The 20304-nt window shown below is 42.9% G+C and overlaps 1 protein-coding gene across 3 annotated transcripts in view; it reads right to left on the bottom strand.

Annotated features, from left to right (window-relative positions):
• GMPS (guanine monophosphate synthase) overlaps nt 1-20304 on the bottom strand; it is a 74639-nt gene that overhangs the window by 19654 nt on the left and 34681 nt on the right. For all 3 annotated transcript variants that reach the window (XM_074190795.1, XM_074190794.1, XM_074190796.1), the window contains 6 exons: nt 14555-14652; nt 12833-12936; nt 10855-11048; nt 9862-10027; nt 2308-2459; nt 830-1003 (listed from right to left, as the gene is read on the bottom strand). In XM_074190795.1, the coding sequence (XP_074046896.1) occupies nt 830-1003; nt 2308-2459; nt 9862-10027; nt 10855-11048; nt 12833-12936; nt 14555-14652 (888 nt within the window). The remainder of the gene's footprint in view (nt 1-829; nt 1004-2307; nt 2460-9861; nt 10028-10854; nt 11049-12832; nt 12937-14554; nt 14653-20304) is intronic.

Below are 20304 nucleotides of genomic sequence, written 5' to 3'. Positions count from 1 at the left end.
GAGGTACAAAATACCTATGGTAATAGAGGGGAAGAAGGGAGAGAAGAAGGGAGAAGATGAGAAATACCTGAATCTTCTTCTCTTCAGACTTGGCTTAAAGTCAGCTTACATATACTTAGTTAACTTAACATTAGGGCGGCTAGGTGGCCTTGGAGTCAGGAGTACCTGGGTTCAAATCTGACCTCAGACACTTAATAATTACCTAGCCTTGTGGCCTTGGGCAAGCCACTTAACCCCACTGCCTTGAAAAAAAATCTAAAAAAAAAAAATCTAACCTTTCAAGTATTAAAAAAGGGGAAAAGGGGTGGGGGGACAGAGAAAGGGAGGGGGAGTGGGGGGGGAAAAGGGGAACTAACATTATTACACCTATAAAGGATTTTCTTTTTCTTGCTTACTCAATGAATAGGAGAGGGGGAAAATATGGATCTAAAAATAAAATAAAACTGAATTAAAAAACACCTTTTTTTATATCCAAAGTGGTCATTTCATTAGCAAATGTTGGCTAAAATAATAGAATCATATGTTAGAAATGAAAGGGGTCTTAGAATTACTAGTTCATTCAAGGTCCTGGAAGACTGGGGGTCACAGAGGTCATAATTTCTGAGACCTGAGTCAAGGCTTTCTGCCTCTCAGTCCAGGCCTCTTCTCCCACTTGTGGCACCTGGCATCTCTCAGAGGAGGAGGATGCTGCCAACACCCTCCCAAGCAGGGCAGACCCCTGGGCTTCCCTCAGGGGTGGGAACTCCCTCTGAACACAGGCAGTCCAAACACCCTCATCCAGGTAGAATGTGCTTCCTACACATCAGATGGCCTGGTCTTGTCTGCTTACCTCTTCTCTCAGTTTTCTGATGAGTTCCGTATCATTGTGATGAGTCTTGATGACTTCGGCTTTGCCACTTGCAACAACAGATGCACTTTCAATGAGATCAGGCCTGAGCGTTCCCTGGGCAAGGAAAACCAACTCTGGTTTCAGGTTCATCTCTCCAATGACTTCATTGGCTATCTGTAACCAAGAAGATGGAAACAAGATTCAGGCAGATGGAGGATCCTCTGGCCGCAGAGCAGCCCTAGGGTATCTGACTCCACAGAAGAGCAGCACAATGCTCTTCCCACCCATCCTGCTGGACTAGAAAAGAGAAGCATTCTTCTTTCCTACTAAATTCTTCAAACCACTCATTCTTCCCACTATCAACCATCAAACAGAACCCCAAAGAATTAAGAACACTGACAAAGGCTTCAACCAGTAAGATGCCATGGCTGCCACCTCCTCTTCCTCCTCCTCCAGCAGGAGGAAAACAGGAGTCAAAACAGGAGGTGGGATTGCTCCATCAGCCCCGAAGGCCTCTTAATTAGAAAGAACTCTCAAGCCAGCCCCCTACAAACTCAGATTAAAACTGAAAGGTGCTTAGCAGAGTGTCTGACCCCAGTCCTTCATCAATGCTTCCTGACAGACTGGAGGCAGCCTGGGTCATGGGGGAAGCCCTCGCCTTAAAAAGGCCGAACCACTTTACAAATTGGCCCTGCCCGCAGCCTGTCATTGCTCTCTGTCCACCTGGTGAGCATTGCCCAAACTGGACACTCAGCAGACTCATCTCCCTCTCCTTCCCAGAACCCATCAGGTGCCTTTCTGTAAAGTCTTTATATTCCCAGTCAAGGAGAAAGCCCCCCCCCGGCCCCCGACTGAAGGCTACAGCTAGTCAGTCTTGGAGATATGGCTTCGAGCCAGAAACTCACTCTCCACTTCCTGAATTCCCAAGATCACCCGTCATGTAGCAAAGCATTAGCCATCCAAAAATCACTAAGTCTTTCTTAGACTTACTATTTCAATCACAACTAATGTAAGCAGGGATGAAAGCCTAGGGGAGGGGTCCACACTAAAGGGTCCTTACTTACAAGCAACTTCAGATTTCATAACAGAGATAGAAAAAAAAGAGTGACTTGAGAAGCCCTCTTTTCAGAGCTGTGTTAGAAAACTCCACGACCCAATTTCAAACATCCTGTGCCTGGTGCTCAATACTCGAAACATGGATTCAGAAAGTGGAGCTCTACCATCAGAGGTGGGAGCAGAGGCCCAACTGTGAGTCTGATGGGGTGGTATACGTATTGTCTATGGAATCCCCTCTCCAACAGCCTCCTTCCCTCTGACCCTCCCAGCAGGCCTTCTCATGTCTGGACAGCTGGCCCTGGGCAAGGGGCCTCTGAACAGGTGTAGACATGGGGAGTCACTGGGACGAAATACAGAAACATCAGTGCTCAAGATTACTATCCACATATGTCAGTCCCTTTTAGATACAATCCCAACGGTACCTTAACAAAGGTGTCTCCAATAATTTTTCTTTTTTCCTCAGGACTTGTGGTCATGTTTAACGTCTTGCTGATCCTTTTGCGGGGAGTCCTGTCTTCCTCAGATATCGGTAAAGTCGTCGTGCCGTTGTAGAAAGAATGAGCGGCATTCACCACTGTGTGACAAACAGATGCTTTTTTATAAAGACCAAAAGCTGAATAAGCTTGGGGTGTTTCACATTTTCCAGAACTACTAGTATTCAAGTCAAACAATTCATGGATTAATCACCTTTGCTCTCAAGAATAAAGGGCTTTCTGGAAGGATTTCAGGGCATCCTCAACCCAGCCTCAGAAAAGCCAGGCTCTGCCTCATCTCTCCAGGGGCTTGGGAATCCAGGGTAGCCCTAGGCAACAGGGTGCCCAGAGCACAGCACCAATTGATCCAGTGGATGCTGCTTCCAAGTTACCCACTTAGGGCTGAAATACTGGTTTCATAAACTGGCTCTCAATTCCTCCCAGCACTGGGCTGTTACTAGCTTGTTTGCCCCAGGGCAGATCCCAGTTTCCTCAAGTGTAGAATGGGGATCCTCTCAGCACCTGCCTTCCAGTGTGGTTGAGGCTCAAGGGAGATAAAAACCTATCGCCCTCAGTCCAGAGCCCGGCCCATGTATAGGGGAGCTGTTGGCATGGTTGCTGCCATGGCACCCAACTCATCAGTTAACATGTGGACTACCTGTACAAGACTCAGCCAGGGCTGAGGAGGAATCCCAAAACAAGCTCAGGAGCTGCCCTTGCCCTATTTGCTAGGGGGAGTGGACACACAAAAAAGGTGAGGCCTGTAGAGACTGGTGGGCAGAGAGATGCAGAGAGCTTGTTGGAGGTGGCCAGGGGCCAAGGAGGGGTCCAATGGGCAAAAGAGGAGAGAAGAATGTGGGGAGAGAACAGATGGGCTTGGGGTCAGAGGGGAGAGGTGTGTTTCTACAGGCCTTAATAGGAAAGCTATTCAACATTATCAAAGTCTAGAATCCACAGCTATCTTCTCTTTTTAAGATGGACAGACTAGACTTCTGGCCAAGATGGCAGAGAGAAGACAGGCACAGTTCTAAAGTCTCCTGATCTCTTCCCCATCTATCACATGAAACAAAGCTCTTAAAAGAAATACACTAAGAGGTACAAAAAAACCTATGGTAATAGTGGGGAAGAAGGGAGCAGAGGAGAAACACCTGAATCTTCTTCTCATAAGACTTGGCTTAAGTCAACCTACACATACTCAGTTAACTTATAAAACATCTAACCTTTCAAGCATTGAAAGAGGAAAAGGGGAGGGGGGACGGAGAAAGGGAAGGGGAGTGGGGGAAATAAGGGGAATTAACAAAAGGAAGGGAAGGGAAAAGGGAAAAAGGGAAAGGGGAAAGAAAGGGGAGGGCATGATATAGGAGGGCAAACACACTGAAGGGAGTGGTTTCCAGAAACAAGACTGCGGAATATGGATAAAAGGGGGGGGGAGGGGGAAAATACAAACAGAGGGAAGATAGCATGGAGGGCAATAAAGAATTAGTAATCATAACCTTGAATGTGAATGGGATGAACTCTCCCTTAAAACGTAAGCAAATAGCAGAGTGGATTAAAAACCAGAATCCTACAATATGCTGCTTACAAGAAACTCATTTGAAACAGAGGGATACATATAGAGTAAAGGTAAAAGGCTGGAGCAAAATATATTTTGCTTCAGCTGAAGTAAAAAAAGCAGGGATAGCAAACCTTATCTCAGACAAAGCAGCAGCAAAAATAGATAGCGTAGATAAGGAAGCAAACTTTATCCTCCTAAAAAGTACCATAGACAAAGTCATTTCAATATTGAATATATATGCACCCAGTGGGACAGCACCCAAATTCTTAGAGGAGAAGCTGAAAGAATTACAGGAAGACATAGACAGCAAAACTCTACTAGTGGGAGACCTCAACCTCCCACTATCAGATCTAGATAAATTGAATCATAAAACAAACAAGAAAGAAATTAGGGAGGTAAATAGATTGTTAGAAAAATTAGATATGGTAGACTTATGGAGGAAACTGAATGGGGATAGAAAGGAATATACTTTTTTCTCTGCAGTACATGGAACTTATACAAAAATTGACCATGTACTAGGACATAAAAACCTAATGATCAACTGCAGAGAGGCAGAAATAGTGAATACATCTTTCAGATCACAATGCAATAAAAGTCATATGCAATACTGGGCCAAGGAGATACAGACCCAGAGCAAATTGGAAACTGAATAACCTCATTGAGTGGGCCACAAAACAAATTATAGAAAGAATTAACCATTTTATCCTAGATGATGATAATAATGAAACAACATACCAAAACCTATGGGATTCATTCAAAGCAATTCTCAGGGGATATATTATAGCGCTAAATGCTTATACGAATAAATTGGAGAAAGAGGAAATCAATGAACTAAACATGTAACTAAAAAAATTAGAGAAAGAACAAATCAAAAATCCCCAATTAAATACCAAATTAGAAATTCTAAAAATTAAAGGAGAAATTAATAAAATTGAAAGCAAAAAAACTATTGAATTAATAAATAAAACCAAAAGTTGACACTACAAAAAACCAATAAAATTGATAAACCTCTGGTCAATTTGATTATAAAAAAGAAAGAAGAAAACCAAATTGCTAGTATCATAAATGAAAAAAGTGAACTCACCGCCAATGAGGAGGAAATTAAATAATTTGAAATTATTTTGCCCAACTCTATGCCAATAAATTTGATAATCTAAGTGAAATGGATGAATATTTACAAAAATATAAGTTGCCCAGGTTAAATGAAGAAGAGATTAAATACCTAAACAACCCTATCTCAGAAAAAGAAATTCAACAAGCCATTACTGAACTCCCTAAAAAAAAAATCTCCAGGGCCTGATGGATTCACAAGTGAATTCTAGCAAACATTTAAGGAACAATTGGTTCCAATCCTATATAAACTCTTTGGAAAAATAGGGAAAGATGGAACTCTGCCTAACTCTTTCTATGAAACCAATACAGTGCTGTTACCTAAACCAGCAAGAGTTAAAACAGAGAAAGAAAATTATAGACCTATCTGCCTGATGAATATAGATGCAAAAATCCTAAATAAAATCTTAGCAAAACGATTACAAGTCATCACTAGAATAATACATTATGATCAAGTAGGATTTATTCCAGGAATGCAGGGTTGGTTCAATATTAGGAAAACTGTTAGTATACTCAATTATATCAACAACAAACCTATCAGAAATCATATGATCATATCAATAGATGCTGAAAAAGCTTTTGACAAAATACAGCATCCATTCCTATTAAAAACACTAGAGAGTGTAGGAATAAATGGACTGTTCCTTAAAATAATTAGCAGTATCTATCTGGAACCATCAACAAGCATTATATTCAATGGGGGAGAGGCTAGAGGCATTCCCAATAAGATCAGGGGTCAAACAAGGGTGCCCATTATCACCACTACTATTCAATATTGTATTAGAAATGTTAGCATCAGCAATTAGAGAAACAGCAGGAAGAGCTAGAAAGAGAAATCCCACTCAAAGTAACCTCAGATAAGTGGTGGATCAGTAGAATAGACTAGGTGTAAAAGCAGATGATTATAGTAATCTGCTGTTTGATAAACCCAAAGAGTCTGGCCATCAGGATAAAAACTCCCTCTTCGATAAAAATTACTCGGAAAATTGGAAGTTAGTATGGAAGAAACTTAGATTAGACCAACACCTCACACCCTTTACCAAGATAAGATCCAAATGGTTACAGGACATAGACATAAAAAACAATACTATAAGCAAATTAGAAGATCAAGGACTAGTCTACCTGTCAGATCTATGGAAAGGGGAACAGTTTATGACTAAGGAAGAGTTGGAGAACATCACCAAAAACCAATTAGATGATTTCAATTACATTAAATTAAAAAAGCTTTTGCACAGATAAAACCAATGTAACCAAGATCAAAAGAAATGTAGTAAATTGGGAAACGATCTTTACAACTAATGATTCTGACAAAGGACTCATTTCTAAAATATACAGAGAACTGAGTCATATTTTTAAAACAAAAAGCCATTTCCCAATTGACAAATGGTCAAAGGATATGCAAAGGCAATTTACAAAGGCAATTTACAGATGAGGAGATCAAAGTAATCCATAGCCATATGAAAAAATGCTCTAAATCATTAATTATTAGAGAAATGTGAATTAAAGCCTCTCTGAGGTACCACCTCACACATCTCAGATTGGCCAGTATGACCAGGAAGGATAATGATCATTGCTGGAAGGGTTGTGGGAAATCTGGGACACTATTACACTGTTGGTAGAGCTATGAACTCATCCAACCCTTCTGGAGAGCTATTTGCCCAAAGGGCAACAAAAATGTGCATATCCTTTGACCCAGCAATACCACTACTGGGTCTATATCCTGAAGAGATGAGGAAAAAGGGTAAAACCATTACTTGTACAAAAATATTTATAGCAGCCCTGTTTGTGGTGGCAAAGAATTGGAAATCCAGTAAATATCCTTCAATTGGGGAATGGCTTAGCAAACTGTGGTATATGTATGTCATGGAACACTATTGTTCTATTAGAAACCAGGAGGGACAGGATTTCAGGGAAACCTGGAGGGATTTCCATGAACTGATGCTGAGTGAGATGAGCAGAACCAGAAAAACACTGTACACCCTAACAGCAACATGGGAGTGATGTTCGGGCTTGAAGGACTTGCTCATTCCATCAGTGCAACAATCGGGAACAATTTTGGGCTGTCTGCAAAGGAGAGTTACCATCTGTATCCAGATAAGGAGCTGTGGAGTTTGAACAAAGTACAAGGACTATTCCCTTTAATTTAGGGGAAAAAAAACACATAGCTTATGTCTGATCTTGTTATCTCTTAGACTTCTCTTTAAGGGTATGATTTCTCTTTCATCACACCCAATTTGGATGAAGGTACAACATGGAAACAAAGTAAGGACTGACAGAATGCATTCGGGGGGGGGGGGGGAGCAAGATTGGGGGGAAAAATGTAAAACTCAAATAATATCTTTAATAAAAAATAAATTTAAATTTAAAATAAATAAAAAGCATCTACAAAAAAAAAAAAGATGGACAGACTATAGCAGTGAAAGAAGAGGACGCAGAAGCTAGGCTCTGAACAGACCCAAGACTGCCACCTTTCTTCCTACCTCCAACCTTTGACAATCTTTGATCCTGTTTGCCACCCCTCCCCCACCCAAGACATCATCACTTTTTCACTTATCTATCATAACAAATACTGGTCTTTTGCCAGGAGAGCAAGAAATACTCATGCTGATCTTTTGGATAACAAGGATCAAGTCTTGTGTCATCATTTCCACTCCCAAGCTTCCCCACGTGCATATGGATGTGAATGCAGACACATATGCACACACAGGAACAAGCAGATGCATCTGTAGTCATCTAGCTATTCTGATAAGCTCGAAGAGATCAATGCTGTTGTTAGGAACTGATGGCGAGGAACCCACTACACTTCCAGATAAAACATTTCCCCAAGCCTCCAGCCCTATCAGGACAAGAAGGCCAGGTCTAGGAAGGGGCCTCATTCTCCTCCAAATGCCAGCTCAGCCTTCAGAGACTAGGGAAGGAAACCCCTTGTACTTGACAGCACTTCTACCTTTTCTCCTCCTCCTTGGAGAAAATATGGAAAGAGATGAATTAAAAAAAAGGCAAAGCCTGAAAAAAAAGAGGAGTGCCCTGAAGAGAGTTCTCAAATAGTCCCTGTGAGAATCAGAGAAGAGATATCACTTTAGTTTTTTTTTTAAATAGGGAAACTGAGGTTCAAGCAGCTTGGTAACTTGCCTGAGGTAGGATAGCAAGTTGGGGAGGTCCAGAAGGAGGAGGTGAGAAAGGGTGAGCCCAGCAGGAACTTCAGGGAGAAGCCATGGCTAAGCACGGAGGTCAGAAAGCAGACTGCCCAAGTCTAACTGGGAAAGGGAGGGTCTTGTGTGGGGAAGAGGAGTTGAGATTGTTTGTAATGGGAGGCGACAGACAGGGAGAGCCTGAAGTCTGGGGGGGGGGGGGGGGGGGGGCCTGTCCTGGGAGGGAAGGGACAAGGCCAGGAATGCACTGAGAGGGGCTGGCCTTGGCAACAAGGACTCGTCTTCAATCTGGAGCTGGTGCCAAATAGTCTGGGCTCCCAGTGAGGTCCTCAGCGGAGAAGAGGCTGTGGACTTCTGAGGAGAAGAGTGAACAGAGAACCTATTCAGGAGCCATCAAAGGCCCACCTTGCCAGGGGAGAGCTCAGCTGTGAAGAGTCAGGCGCTGGTACGGTTTCATCAACTTGACCGACAGCACATGTGCAGGCACATGGAAGGTGGAAAGATGGTGGCAGTAAGCCAAGAGTACAGGGAGTCATCGTGTCTCTGTCCCAGATTCTGTAGTCCAGTCAGAGAGGCAGCCACTCCTCCCCCAAAACACGGAACCTCCCATTCCCCTGTCTTTGGGTGGGATGAAAGAACTCCCTTTCACTCTCTCATCTCAGAATTCTCAATGAACTGATTCATGCCTTCTCCCCCTCAACAGCTAAGGTCACCCTAGGGACCAGTGGGTGAAACCTTCCCAGGGTGCCATCTCCCTGATGCAGTGGAAGCTGCTGGAGGGTAGGGCCTGTCTTGTTCTGCACTGGATTCATTCGTTCATTCATTCATTCCTCCAGTACTTTCACATTTGAGAGAGGCTTTCTCTAGATTCTCTCCTTTGATCACCCCTCCCCAACAGCCCTTCCCAAGGCTCTTCAGGGCAAGCCCAATGTGTACTGCCAGTCTTTGTGCCCCCAGCCCCAAGCACCACTCCTGACACACACCTGGAGCTTACTGACGCTTATACCCACCCTGGACAACATACTGTGTCATTAACTACTGGCTTTAATTAACTAAAAAATCTGCTTCTGGCAAGGTCAGAAAGCAGGGTTGCTATGATTCCGAGGAATCGTATCCTTGGGTTCTCCTGTCCTAATATGGTACCAGGAAAGCAAAAAAGAAAAAAAGCAACAGAAGAAAAATGACAGAATTGGCACAAATGAGAGGGAGAGGTAAGAAGGTAAATGAACTGTGACACTGTTAAATTAGAACTGAGGAAAGACAAATTTTGCATTTAAGAATAATTTTTGTACAACAACCAATGGTTTTGAAGACGATCCCTAGGGCTAATGCTATAAGAGCATATCAATAAGAGCAATCACCTTGATCAAAATAACTGAGTTTGTTTAAGATGCTATAGTAGGAAAGACAAAATGAATTTGAGGATCCTACACTCAATCCACAAAACTTTATTAAGCTCCAATCACTATGGGGTCATTCAAAATGAGGTGACAGGGCAAGTCCCTGCTCTCAGGGAGCCCCTAATTCTGTACACTTGAGCTAAATACAAGCTAGGGAGGCAATAACTAGCCAAAGGAAGAAGAGACTTGGGACTTCAGGGAAGGGACGTGGCTTCACAGAGAAAGCATTTGGCACCTACACTACACAGGGCCCAGCTTGGGATCAAGGGGTCATTTTCAGCCGTACCTTTGACCTGAATTCCCAGCTTTTTGAGGGCTTCTTCCACAGACTGGCTCTCTCTCTTCCTCATAAAGCCATTATCTATATGCACAGCAATGACTTGATCTTGGTCCAAAGCCCGATTCAAAAGAGCTGTACAAACTGTTGAGTCGACGCCACCACTGAGTAAAACCTAAAAAGGAAGGACACGGAAAAAATGGAATGGGCTCCAACATGTGACGAGAAGCTGAACACTGGCACAGCCCCAAGGCCACCTGTGATCGCCTAGGAAGGGCTTAGGCTTAATCACCCATCACGACTGGTTTGAGGCCCCTCCAGAAGCACCATCCAGGTCTTGTCCTTACAGACCCAAGACCTCCAGCAGCAGGGACCAGGCCTAGTCCAGCTCAAAATCCTTACTCCCCAACTCCCTCTGACTCTCATGATGCCTGAGCCCAGTCCCCAACCAAGGACTTCCCAGCAGCCCAAGGCAAAGGTCAATGTCAGTTGCACTCCCACTCTCCATTTCTTTGGGGGAAGGGCTGAGCAGTTATGTTCCCATTCTCTTCAAACCTTCTGAGGGTCGCCTCCCCCCCACCCCATTCCATCTTCATCTTGGCTACTTCTCCTTGCCTCAGCCTGCAGTTCTACTGGCTTACCCTCACTCCATCTCTCACACTCAGCTCTTTGTTACAGACTTCTTGCCTGGATGACACAGATGCCCAAATAAACATATTTCCTCTAGCTCACATCATTTCTTTATTCAATCAACTTCACTGTCTCTAGGCTCAAATTAGTAGTTAATAGGGATTTAACTTATATAAAAGGAAATACACAAATTGAGAAATGTGTGCTCAGAAAGTTTTAATAATAAAAGTACATGAGAAAGGTTTGGAACTACTAACTAAATAACAAAGATTAAGTTGAGGATGACTGTTTCATGTGCAAAATAAGATGTTTTCTGAGATCTGATGAAAAAGAGAAGTCAATTAGGCCGACCCCCTTACTCAAGTTGCTCACCAGAACCTTGGATGTTCCCACTTGCTCCTTGATCTCGCGAATGCACTGGAGCTCCCGGTTCTGCACAGTGAAGGTCCCGCTGCAGCCAGCAATGTCGTACAGGAAGTTCTTCAGGATCACTTTCCCATTCTCCGTAAGACCGACCTCAGGGTGGAACTGGACTCCATATAATTTTTTAGATTCATTTGCTATACCTTCATAGAAATCATAATACAAGCTATTAAAAATCACTCTTGTTTAAAAAGATTCTTTTTTCCCCTTGCAATTCCTTTCTAAATTTGAAGACACACAGTGGATGGCATGGAAACCATACAAATTAAAATGCCACAGGAAAGAGTCTTCTTTAGGAAGAGTGACTCAATCTGCTTCAACTACTATTTAGGTTCCTTCTACAAAACAGATGCTGGGCCCTGGAGGCAAGGTTTATGGACCACAGACAAGATGCAAAAAGCCAAGTGATCATGTGGCCAGGGAGAGAAGACAGCTCATGGCTAGTCAGACCATTGGCAGCTCTGAAGTGGTCACTGTGTGGTAGGGACATGGGTGCTGCTCTGGAGGAGGGCACCTCTCTTCAGGTACAAAGGAGACCAAACAAGGCTAAGCAGCATCTCAGGGGGAAAACCCCAAGATAAGGGGAAAAGAAAGGCTTTGAGCCCATGGCCAGGCTTCAGTTGAGGCTCTGAGGAAGCTGGGAAGCAGAGATGAGGTGGGAGTAGGGTATGCAGAGAGAGACCATCATTGTTTTATGCAAGAAACAGCAAGGAGGGGTGGCTAGGTGGCGCAGTGGATAGAAAACCGGCCCTGGAGTCAGGAGTACCTGAGTTCAAATCCGACCTCAGACACTTAATAATTACCTAGCTGTGTGGCCTTGGGCAAACCACTTAACCCCATTTGCCTTGCAAAAAAAAAAAGAAAAAGAAACAGCAAGGAGAAGAAAGGCACAGGATGGAAGAGTGCTGTGACTCTGGAGGGAAGACATGAAATAGGAGTGATGAGTCTGAGAAGCACTTTGAGGAGGACAGAGGTAGGAGAGAAGAATCAAGAAAGGCAGACCCCCTTCCGTCTCACTCACACACTAGTTTCTGCAATATTCCAGATGAGAGATGAGGGTGGGAGGGGGATGTCAGGAGAGAAGGGGTATTGGGAGGCAAAACCAAGATTCCATCATTGACTGCAAGGGAGGTATCCAGGATGACATCTGGACACCTGGTTTGTGAGCCTGGGTGATGGGGGGTGGGGCCTCAACACCAGAGAGAAGAGGGTGGTCCGGGATGCTCGTGAGCTCAGTTTTGGATCCCACCTCTAGTTAGAGAAAGGCAGCTCTATGGTGTTAGACCAGAGGTCAGCAGGGAGGTTAGGGCCGGACAAACAGGCTCTCCAGAGAGGATTCATGGAATCCTGGAAACTGACAAAATCACCAAGGGAACCGGGACAGAGGGAAGGGGCCTGAGGGAGCCTGGGGGGTCCCCACTGTATGTGGGCAGGACTTGCATGACAGTGCTGGAGAGAGTCTACAAAGCAGAGAGAGAGGGAAGCCACGGCCAGTCCACACTGGCAGCCTGGCCATCATGAGCATCATTAGAGTGGCGGAAGGCGAGAGTCACCCTGCTCCGTCCTCGTGCATACTCTCAAGGACCAAGGCCTTGGGTGGGCAAAGGTCAACTGGGCGTCCCAGAAATCAACTCAGTGACACCTCCACCTGAAGCTCTAAGTCACAGGATCTTACAACTGAAGCTAGAGGAGGAAGGAAAGGTCTAGCCCAACCCCTTTATTTTACAGATACAGAAACTGAGGCACAGAAAGGTTCAGTAACTTGCGCACAGTCACATGGAAACCATCTGGTGAGCATGAAGGGCTTCTCTCCTTTCAAGCAGCTGTTTAATTGGCATTACTCCAAAAATGAGCAGCAGGATCCAACCAGCCTCTCTATATGTAAAGCAAAATACATGGGAGCCCCGAGTGCTTTAAAAGGTTGTACCTGCCACAATGTTCCCAGACTGTGCCACTGTCTTGAATCCATCTGCTACTTTGTCGACACTGTCTCCATGTGTGAGCAACACAATCTCTTCCTTCTGAAGACCTCTGAAAACAAAATTTGAATTAGTCAAATGCAAAACTTGCTGTAAGGCATGGAGATGTGGAGAGGCGGCTAAGCTTTACAACTTCTCATGAAATAGTTCTTGAAAACCAAGGGAGGCCCAGAACAGCAGCGTGGGGAGGAGACAGCGTGGCTGCTGATTGGTACTGTTATCCAAAGGAGCGGCAGGATGACAAAAGGACCTTCAACTTAAAACAGAATTAGCACCAAGACCAAAATTCAGTATTTTCCCCACAATAAAAAGAGCACATGACATGGAATCAGAGACTGTTTAGACCGGAGTGATCCATCTAACATCACCACCCTAATCTGAGGGGTACCTGAGGCCAGAGAAGCAAAACAAACGGCCTAAGGGCTTTTGGTGCTCTTGGGGACAGAACCTGCCCAGGAGTCAAGGTTTCCTCCTCCCGGTCTCAGAGATCTCCAGCCTTTAGGAGACATCCTAAGCCTGTCCTTCAGAGAAGAATGGGCGAGAGGCAACCCTCAGGCTCAGGAGAGTCACCTACTGATCAAACAACTTCCCAAAGCCCCCCTTCCTGACAAAGCCCTGCAAGGTCAGCACGATCAGTGGCTTGAACCCAATTTCACAAAGGCAATTTAGAACTTTCCTGTGGGATGATCCCCTGGGATGCCACCCTAGACCAACCTGACCCCCCCACACACACTAGAGACTTTCTCTGCTGGAGCATGCAGCCTTCCCAGATGCCAAGGGTAAGGTAGGTTTTTCAAAATGAATATTTTTAAAGAAAAATCTTTCATTCCCCTTTCCTCTTTGACTGAAAATGGAATTATATTTAGTCTGAAGGTAGGGTAATGTCTAAGACAATGATTTCAGAAACTCAAATCCATCAACTACAAAGCTAAGTATGTAAGTACAAAGCACTGGCAGCTTTAGAGCATGGGCAGATCTTTGTAAATGAAAAAAAAAATCAAAGAGCCAATAAAATGATGCCCTCCTGCATGACGTGACTTGCTTCCATCATCTGGCTTTATGCAGGTGGAAAAAAAGGAATGATTTTACAATAAAAGATACAAGGGATACAAGGCAGCCTAGAGGAAGAGCAGGTCTCCTAAAGAGTCCACCAACATGAAGCCAGAAAAACACAACCAAAGCCAAGCCAGAACAAAAACCAGCTACTGGGCTTTGGGAAAAGAAGAACCAATACAGAATTTCATTGCCCCCTGTGCTAGGCAGCAGAAGCTCTTGACCAGCTCAGTTGTCCGTCTGACAAAGAGAAGCCAGGCCAAGGCAGGACAAACAGAAAGGCAGAAAAGAGGACAGTCCTACAGTCCACAGCCAGCTCGTAACTCTAATGTTCCCCACCAAGCAGGTAGGGGAAAGCAGGCCCCATTCCCAGTCCTCAGGTGAGTGCATTTCACCCTAAGAAAGGGCTAAAAAAAATCTCTGCTTTTAAAGGAGGTAAGGATTTTCCTCCTGACTGCCCCTCCAAGTTTACCCCCACCCCTGCCCTGAAATTATGAATATAACTTAATATTCCTAAACTCTGGATAACTATTATCAGAGGTCACAAGAAGAGAGCTTGGCACATTATTACTCCTGTTGGTCTTCCATTTCCCTCTTGTCAAAAACTTTCCCAATACCTGAACAAAGAGCAGGTGTTGTCTACATTAATGCTGAAGACTCCATCTTCTCGCACATTTTTTTTGTGCACAGTACCTCCAAATACTTTATTCATCATCTGTCAAAACAAAAGGGAATTACAATTATACCAGGCAAAGACAAAGATCCCCAGTATATGGAGATGATGTGACTAAGAGCGTGAGGTTTCATCGCCAAGGTCCGTCTGTTGTTCTATTAGAACCCGGGAGGGATAGGAATTCAGGGAAGCCTGGAAGGATTTGCATAAAATGATGCTGAGTGAGATGAGCAGAACCAGAAGAAAACTGTACACCCTAACAGCAACATGAGAGTGATGCTCAACCTTGATGGACTTGCACATTCCATCAGTGCAACCAGGGACATTTTTGAGCTCTCTACGATGGATCTGTATCCAAAGAAAGAATTATGGAGTTTGAACAAAGACCAAAGACTATTACCTTTAATTTAAAAAAAAAACCAAAACTTGTTATTTTTGCTATCTCTTATACTTTACTTTTCTTCCTTAAGGATATAATTTCTCTCTTATCACATTCAACTGAGATCAATGTATACCATGGAAACAATGTAAAGAGACTGCCTTCTGTGTGGGGTGGGCGGGGGGAGGGAAGCGAGATTAGGGAAAAAAAATTGTAGAATTCAAAAAAAAATAAATGTTTTTAAAAAAAGTGCTTCTAGGAAATTTCACACAAATGAGATACGAGAATCACTGCCCAGCCCGCAGATCCTACATGCACAGGCTGTCAATCAGGAGAGAGGAGCAGGGAACACAGATTCCTGGGTGGGGAACATGTCACAGGCAGCATTTCCCTCCAATGGCACTTTCAAGAGCAGGTGAATCTACTACCCATACAACTGGTTCAAGAAGAAATACTGGACTTTTTTTTCTCTAGAAGAGAAGAGCAAACCCTCTAAGCTCTGTCCAGGAGGCTGGATGACAAGACTTCAGATGTCTGCCAAGGGCAGGTTGTCCGTGAGGCTCAGTGCCGACAGCTCTTTTTGCTCTGGGGCAGTTTGCTCCAGATCTGCTGCTCTTCCACACCTCCTCTATGGGACAGTGAGGTAGTACAGGGGAAAAGGGTGCTGCCCCTGGAATCAGTTCCAGTCCTCCATCAGACACTATTTAGCTGTATGACCCTGGGCAAATCATGTCTCCTGCCTCAGTTTCCTCATATGTAACTGTCATTGTTGTTCAGACATTCAGTCGTATTAAGTCTTTGTGGCCCCATTGACCAACCACATTATCCATACGGTTTTCTTGTCAAAGACAATGGAATGATTTTCCATTTCCTTCTTCAGCAGATAAGGCAAAGAGGTGAAGTGACTTGCCCAGGGTCACAGAGCTAGTAAGTTAAGATTTGAATTCAGGTCCAGCACTCTATTCACAGAGCCACCTAGCTCTGCCTCCTCCTCATCTGGAAACTGAAACTAATCCTAGCCCCTACCCTCCCAGGACTTGAGAATCAGGTAAGATACTACTTGTAAAGAGCACTTTATAAATGCCAGCTATTATTTGTTATTATTACCTTTGGCCTCCCTACTTTGCCCCTCAAGCTGTACTGAACTTTCCTGACCAAAAGTGAACTCACATACTTTATTCATTTACCAACATACTGTGATTTCCATCAATTCTACTGTCAGACTCCAGTTATGACTCTGACCATTGGGGCCTCTGCAGCCCAAGGGGAAAGTCAGGTTGTTCATCTACTGTGGCAGGTTTGTTAAAGATGATCATGGTTACTAAACTGGAGCCTAGACATGTTAAGCTTGCTCTCTCTCAGGGACCCTGGGGAACACCCAGCAAAGATGAGTCATATTTGTAGACTAGATCTAGTATATGAACAAGAGTCAAATTAATGATCTAATTATTAATGAGCAAGCCTGAATCAATGAAGACATCTTAGAAGCCAATGTCTGAGCAATGTAAAAAAAACTAGGCCAAAGAAAAGTTTTGAGCCCTTCCTTCTTAATTCCTCCTCCCTTTCATGAAATTTCAAGCAATAAGCAATAAAGTATTGTCCATGTTTTGCTTATCCTGAAGTACCCTGTGGAAGTATCTTTTTTTCCTTCCAATTACATGCAAAGAAAATTTTCAACGTTCTTTTTTTGATAAGTTTCTTGTATTCTACATTTTTTCTCTCTTCTTCCCTTCCCTGCCCTGCCCTGACAGCGAGTAATCTGATATAGGTTAAACAGGTGTAACTATGTTAAACATATTTCCATAATAGTCTCATTGTGCAAGAAGAATCAGAACAAAAGGGGAAAAAACCAAAACATAAAACAATTTTTAAAAACTGAAAATAGTATTCTAAGATCTGCATTCAGACAGTACACATTCCAGCACAATTCCCTTAGGATTGACTTTGATCACCCTACTGCTGAAAAGAGCTAAATCTATGACAGTTGTTCATCTTTGTGAAAGTATAAAGACAAAAACTGATCCTTTAACATCTGATTATGTCAAAAGCTGAAATCACAAAGATCTCTCCAAATGCCTCTACTGTGCCAAAAATGGCACTGAAAGTTCTGAATAGAGATGCTATGAAATTCCCCATGAAATAGGACCAAGCTACTCTCCTCTACTGAAAGTCTTTTAGCTTGATCATAAATTTATTAAAGCATGGATATCCAACCTTGTAGTTTTTCTGGGCCGCATTACCCAACCAAAAAGACTTGTCAAAGGTCAGACAGTTTAATATTTATTTATGACTACAATGTAACCCACATTACCAATGAGTTATAACATGAAAGTAATGATGCTGCACAAATGGGCTTTGAGGGCCTTGCACAACCAGGGAGCTGCGAGATGGACGCACTTATTAAAGAAAAAACCCTTGCTTTTTAGACAAGGGACCATTAGTGAACTTAGAAAATGTATAACTGTAAAAGCTATTTAAACGAGGAGATATTTATGCCTCTCTGTAAGAACCAGAAGGGAGGAAAGACTCCAAAACTTTTCCATCAATTGACACAATTTGGAAAATAGTTGGTTTAAGGTCCCCAGAATTCCAGGAAGAAAATAAATATAGTAAAGAAGTTACTTTTCTACTGTTGAATCAAATCAAGATCTATTTTTATGGTATGTCAAAGAAAGGTGAATGGTATATGAAACCTTTTTTTATTGGAGGTTTTAAGCATTAAAGAAAGAATATATATCATTAAGATTGTATACTTATATTCTTATATATTTTATACATTAAAGTGTACATTATTGATATTATATATATTATATATTATTTATATCTTTCTATTTCTATTTCCAAGATTAAATCCAAGTAAAACCTGCAGTCACCTGGACAAAATTGATTGAAGTGTTTCCTAAGCCAGTGCTCTCCACTATCATAACCTGTATCCACAAGAACAATGACTACATTTGTATTCCTTTCATGTGTGGGAAGCATTGATTTCTAGTCCTCCCCTCCTTTTTTTCAGTTTGTGAGCTAAGGGGATCGATCTATATACTTCCTGATTTCTAACAGCTTTCTTTTCTGAAATGTTCAGTTTCAAGACACACGGGTCATATTGTGATCAAACCTGTTTGGGCCATTTACAAAAATTGTAAAATTAGCCCTTTCCTCAGAATGATTCAAAATAGCTCAACTGGGAGGAGGGCAAAAAAAAAAAAAATCAATGAATGCAACACAACTATTCTAGGAAAAAGCCAGATGTAAAACAGGAAATTTTACATCACTCATTAGGTTCCATCCCATTAGTTGAGGTTCTTCTGCTTCCAAGCAACAAATACCATCATCTTCTCCCATAGACACCAACAACTGAGAGAATGGTCAAAGATTAAGAGCCAGAAGAATCGGCATAATCCACAAAGGATGAAATTAAATCCCAGTTAGCCAAAATGTGGTTCCTTCTTAATATTTATAAAACCTAGAAGCAAAAAAGGATTCAGTTGTTTCTGCTTTTAGCAGAATAGTCCCAGTAAAGTCTTAGTAACCTGGAACATACTGCTCAAAGCCTACCTCAGAATTGGAATGAATTTTCCAGAAAATGATAGACCAGTTCATCTCATTTTAGGTGTCTAGTTAAAGAATTTGGTCATCATTTTCTCTGTTCTTATTTTTTTTAAGTTTTTGCAAGGCAATGGGGGTAAGTGACTTGCCCAAGGCCACACAGCTAGGTCATTATTAAGTGTCTGAGGCCGAATTTGAACTCAGGTACTCCTGACTCCAGGGCTGGTGCTATATCCATTGTGCCACCTAGCCACCGCCCCTCTGGCTGCCTTTAGGGCCCCAACAAAATTTCCCCTTTTGCAAGAAACTTCCCCAAGCCCCCTTCATTTCTGGCCTCTGGTCACTATCTTCCACTGATTCTGTTTTGAGCTTGCTTTGTGTAGATCTTAGTGCTCCTCATTCTATTTTTAAGCTCGTATATAGGCAGGGATTGACTTTTTTGTACTCCCCCTCTTCCCCCCACCCAGCTCTTAGCCCAGGGCCAATCTCATAGCTGGTGCTTGCTGTATTTGTTGACCTATGACCAATTGGCACCATGTAACTCCTACCCCTCTAGATGCTTCTTGCAACCCTGCTTTCCTCACAAATTGAAATTTCTCAGATGAGGCACAACAGGGGAAAAAAGGATAGAATGGGCCCCAGAAAAGCAATCACATAGACACAGAATAGAAATGAAAGCTTAAGGTATACTCCAAAGCTTCATAACTGCTGATCACAGCCCTGTCCCACTCTCCATAAAATAATTTGCGATTTTCTTGGCAAAGATCCTAGAAAGGTTTTTACAATTTCCTTCTCCAGATCATTTTTATAGACGAGGAAACTGAAGAAAACTGGGTGAAGTGACTTGGCCAAGGTCACCCAGCTGGAGGCCTAACAGGTACTCAGCTTTCCATTGGGCCACCTAGTTACCCTAGAGAACTCATATACAGCAAAGGTCCCAAGGACATTCTCAAGATCTCTCTGAAGAACTCTGGACTCTACTATGTCATGGGAGACAGTGGTCCAGGACTGCCTAGTGTGAAGAGTCCTCAACAAAGAGGATGCTGTGCTCTAGAAGCAAAGTAGAATCAACAGTGGCACAAAAGGGGGTGGGGAGTGGGGGTCAGGAATGCAGAGTCAGGTCCACTCCAGATTCAACCAGACTTTTGGGATTGAACCTTTAATGGACATACTGAAGACTTTTTTTTACAATTTTATTTATTTAAGGCAATGGGGTTAAGAGTGACTTGCCCAAGGTCATACAACTATGCAATTATTAAGTGTCTGAGGCAGGATTAGAATCCTCCTGATTCCAGGGCCAGTACTCTATCTACGTGCCACCTAGCTGCCCTGGACACACTGGAACCTGACCCCAACATAGTGATGTTGTTTTGGTCCTCTTAGGGCACAAAGGACAACAACCAACTACTCTAAAGCTTGGGGGACACAGAGAATAAAGAAGGAACAAACAAGTGTATGACTCAGAAGATCAGAAAGATGAATAATTAGAAGAACAACAAACTTCTTAGAAAAAAATGCAGTAGAAAATTATCTTTGCATATAATTGGAAGAAAATAAAATTAAAGAAAAGAAAAAATGCAGCAAAAATTAGTTAAAAGATATTGGAGGAAAAGAAGAGATTTTGCAATAATAACTCAATTAAGAGGGGAAAGAGAAGAGACAAAAGAGAGGAGGAAAAAGAAAGAAAAAGGAGCTGAAAAACTTATGTAAATAAAATCCAAGAACTTGGGAAAGGGGAGGATTATAGGCTAAGGGGGAGAAAGTCTGCA

The sequence above is a fragment of the Macrotis lagotis genome, chromosome 6 (assembly GCF_037893015.1).
Source record: "Macrotis lagotis isolate mMagLag1 chromosome 6, bilby.v1.9.chrom.fasta, whole genome shotgun sequence".
NCBI classification, from domain to species: Eukaryota; Metazoa; Chordata; class Mammalia; order Peramelemorphia; family Peramelidae; genus Macrotis; species Macrotis lagotis.
Note: the sequence above shows the minus strand (reverse complement) of the source record. Positions and strands in the feature narration are given on the sequence as shown.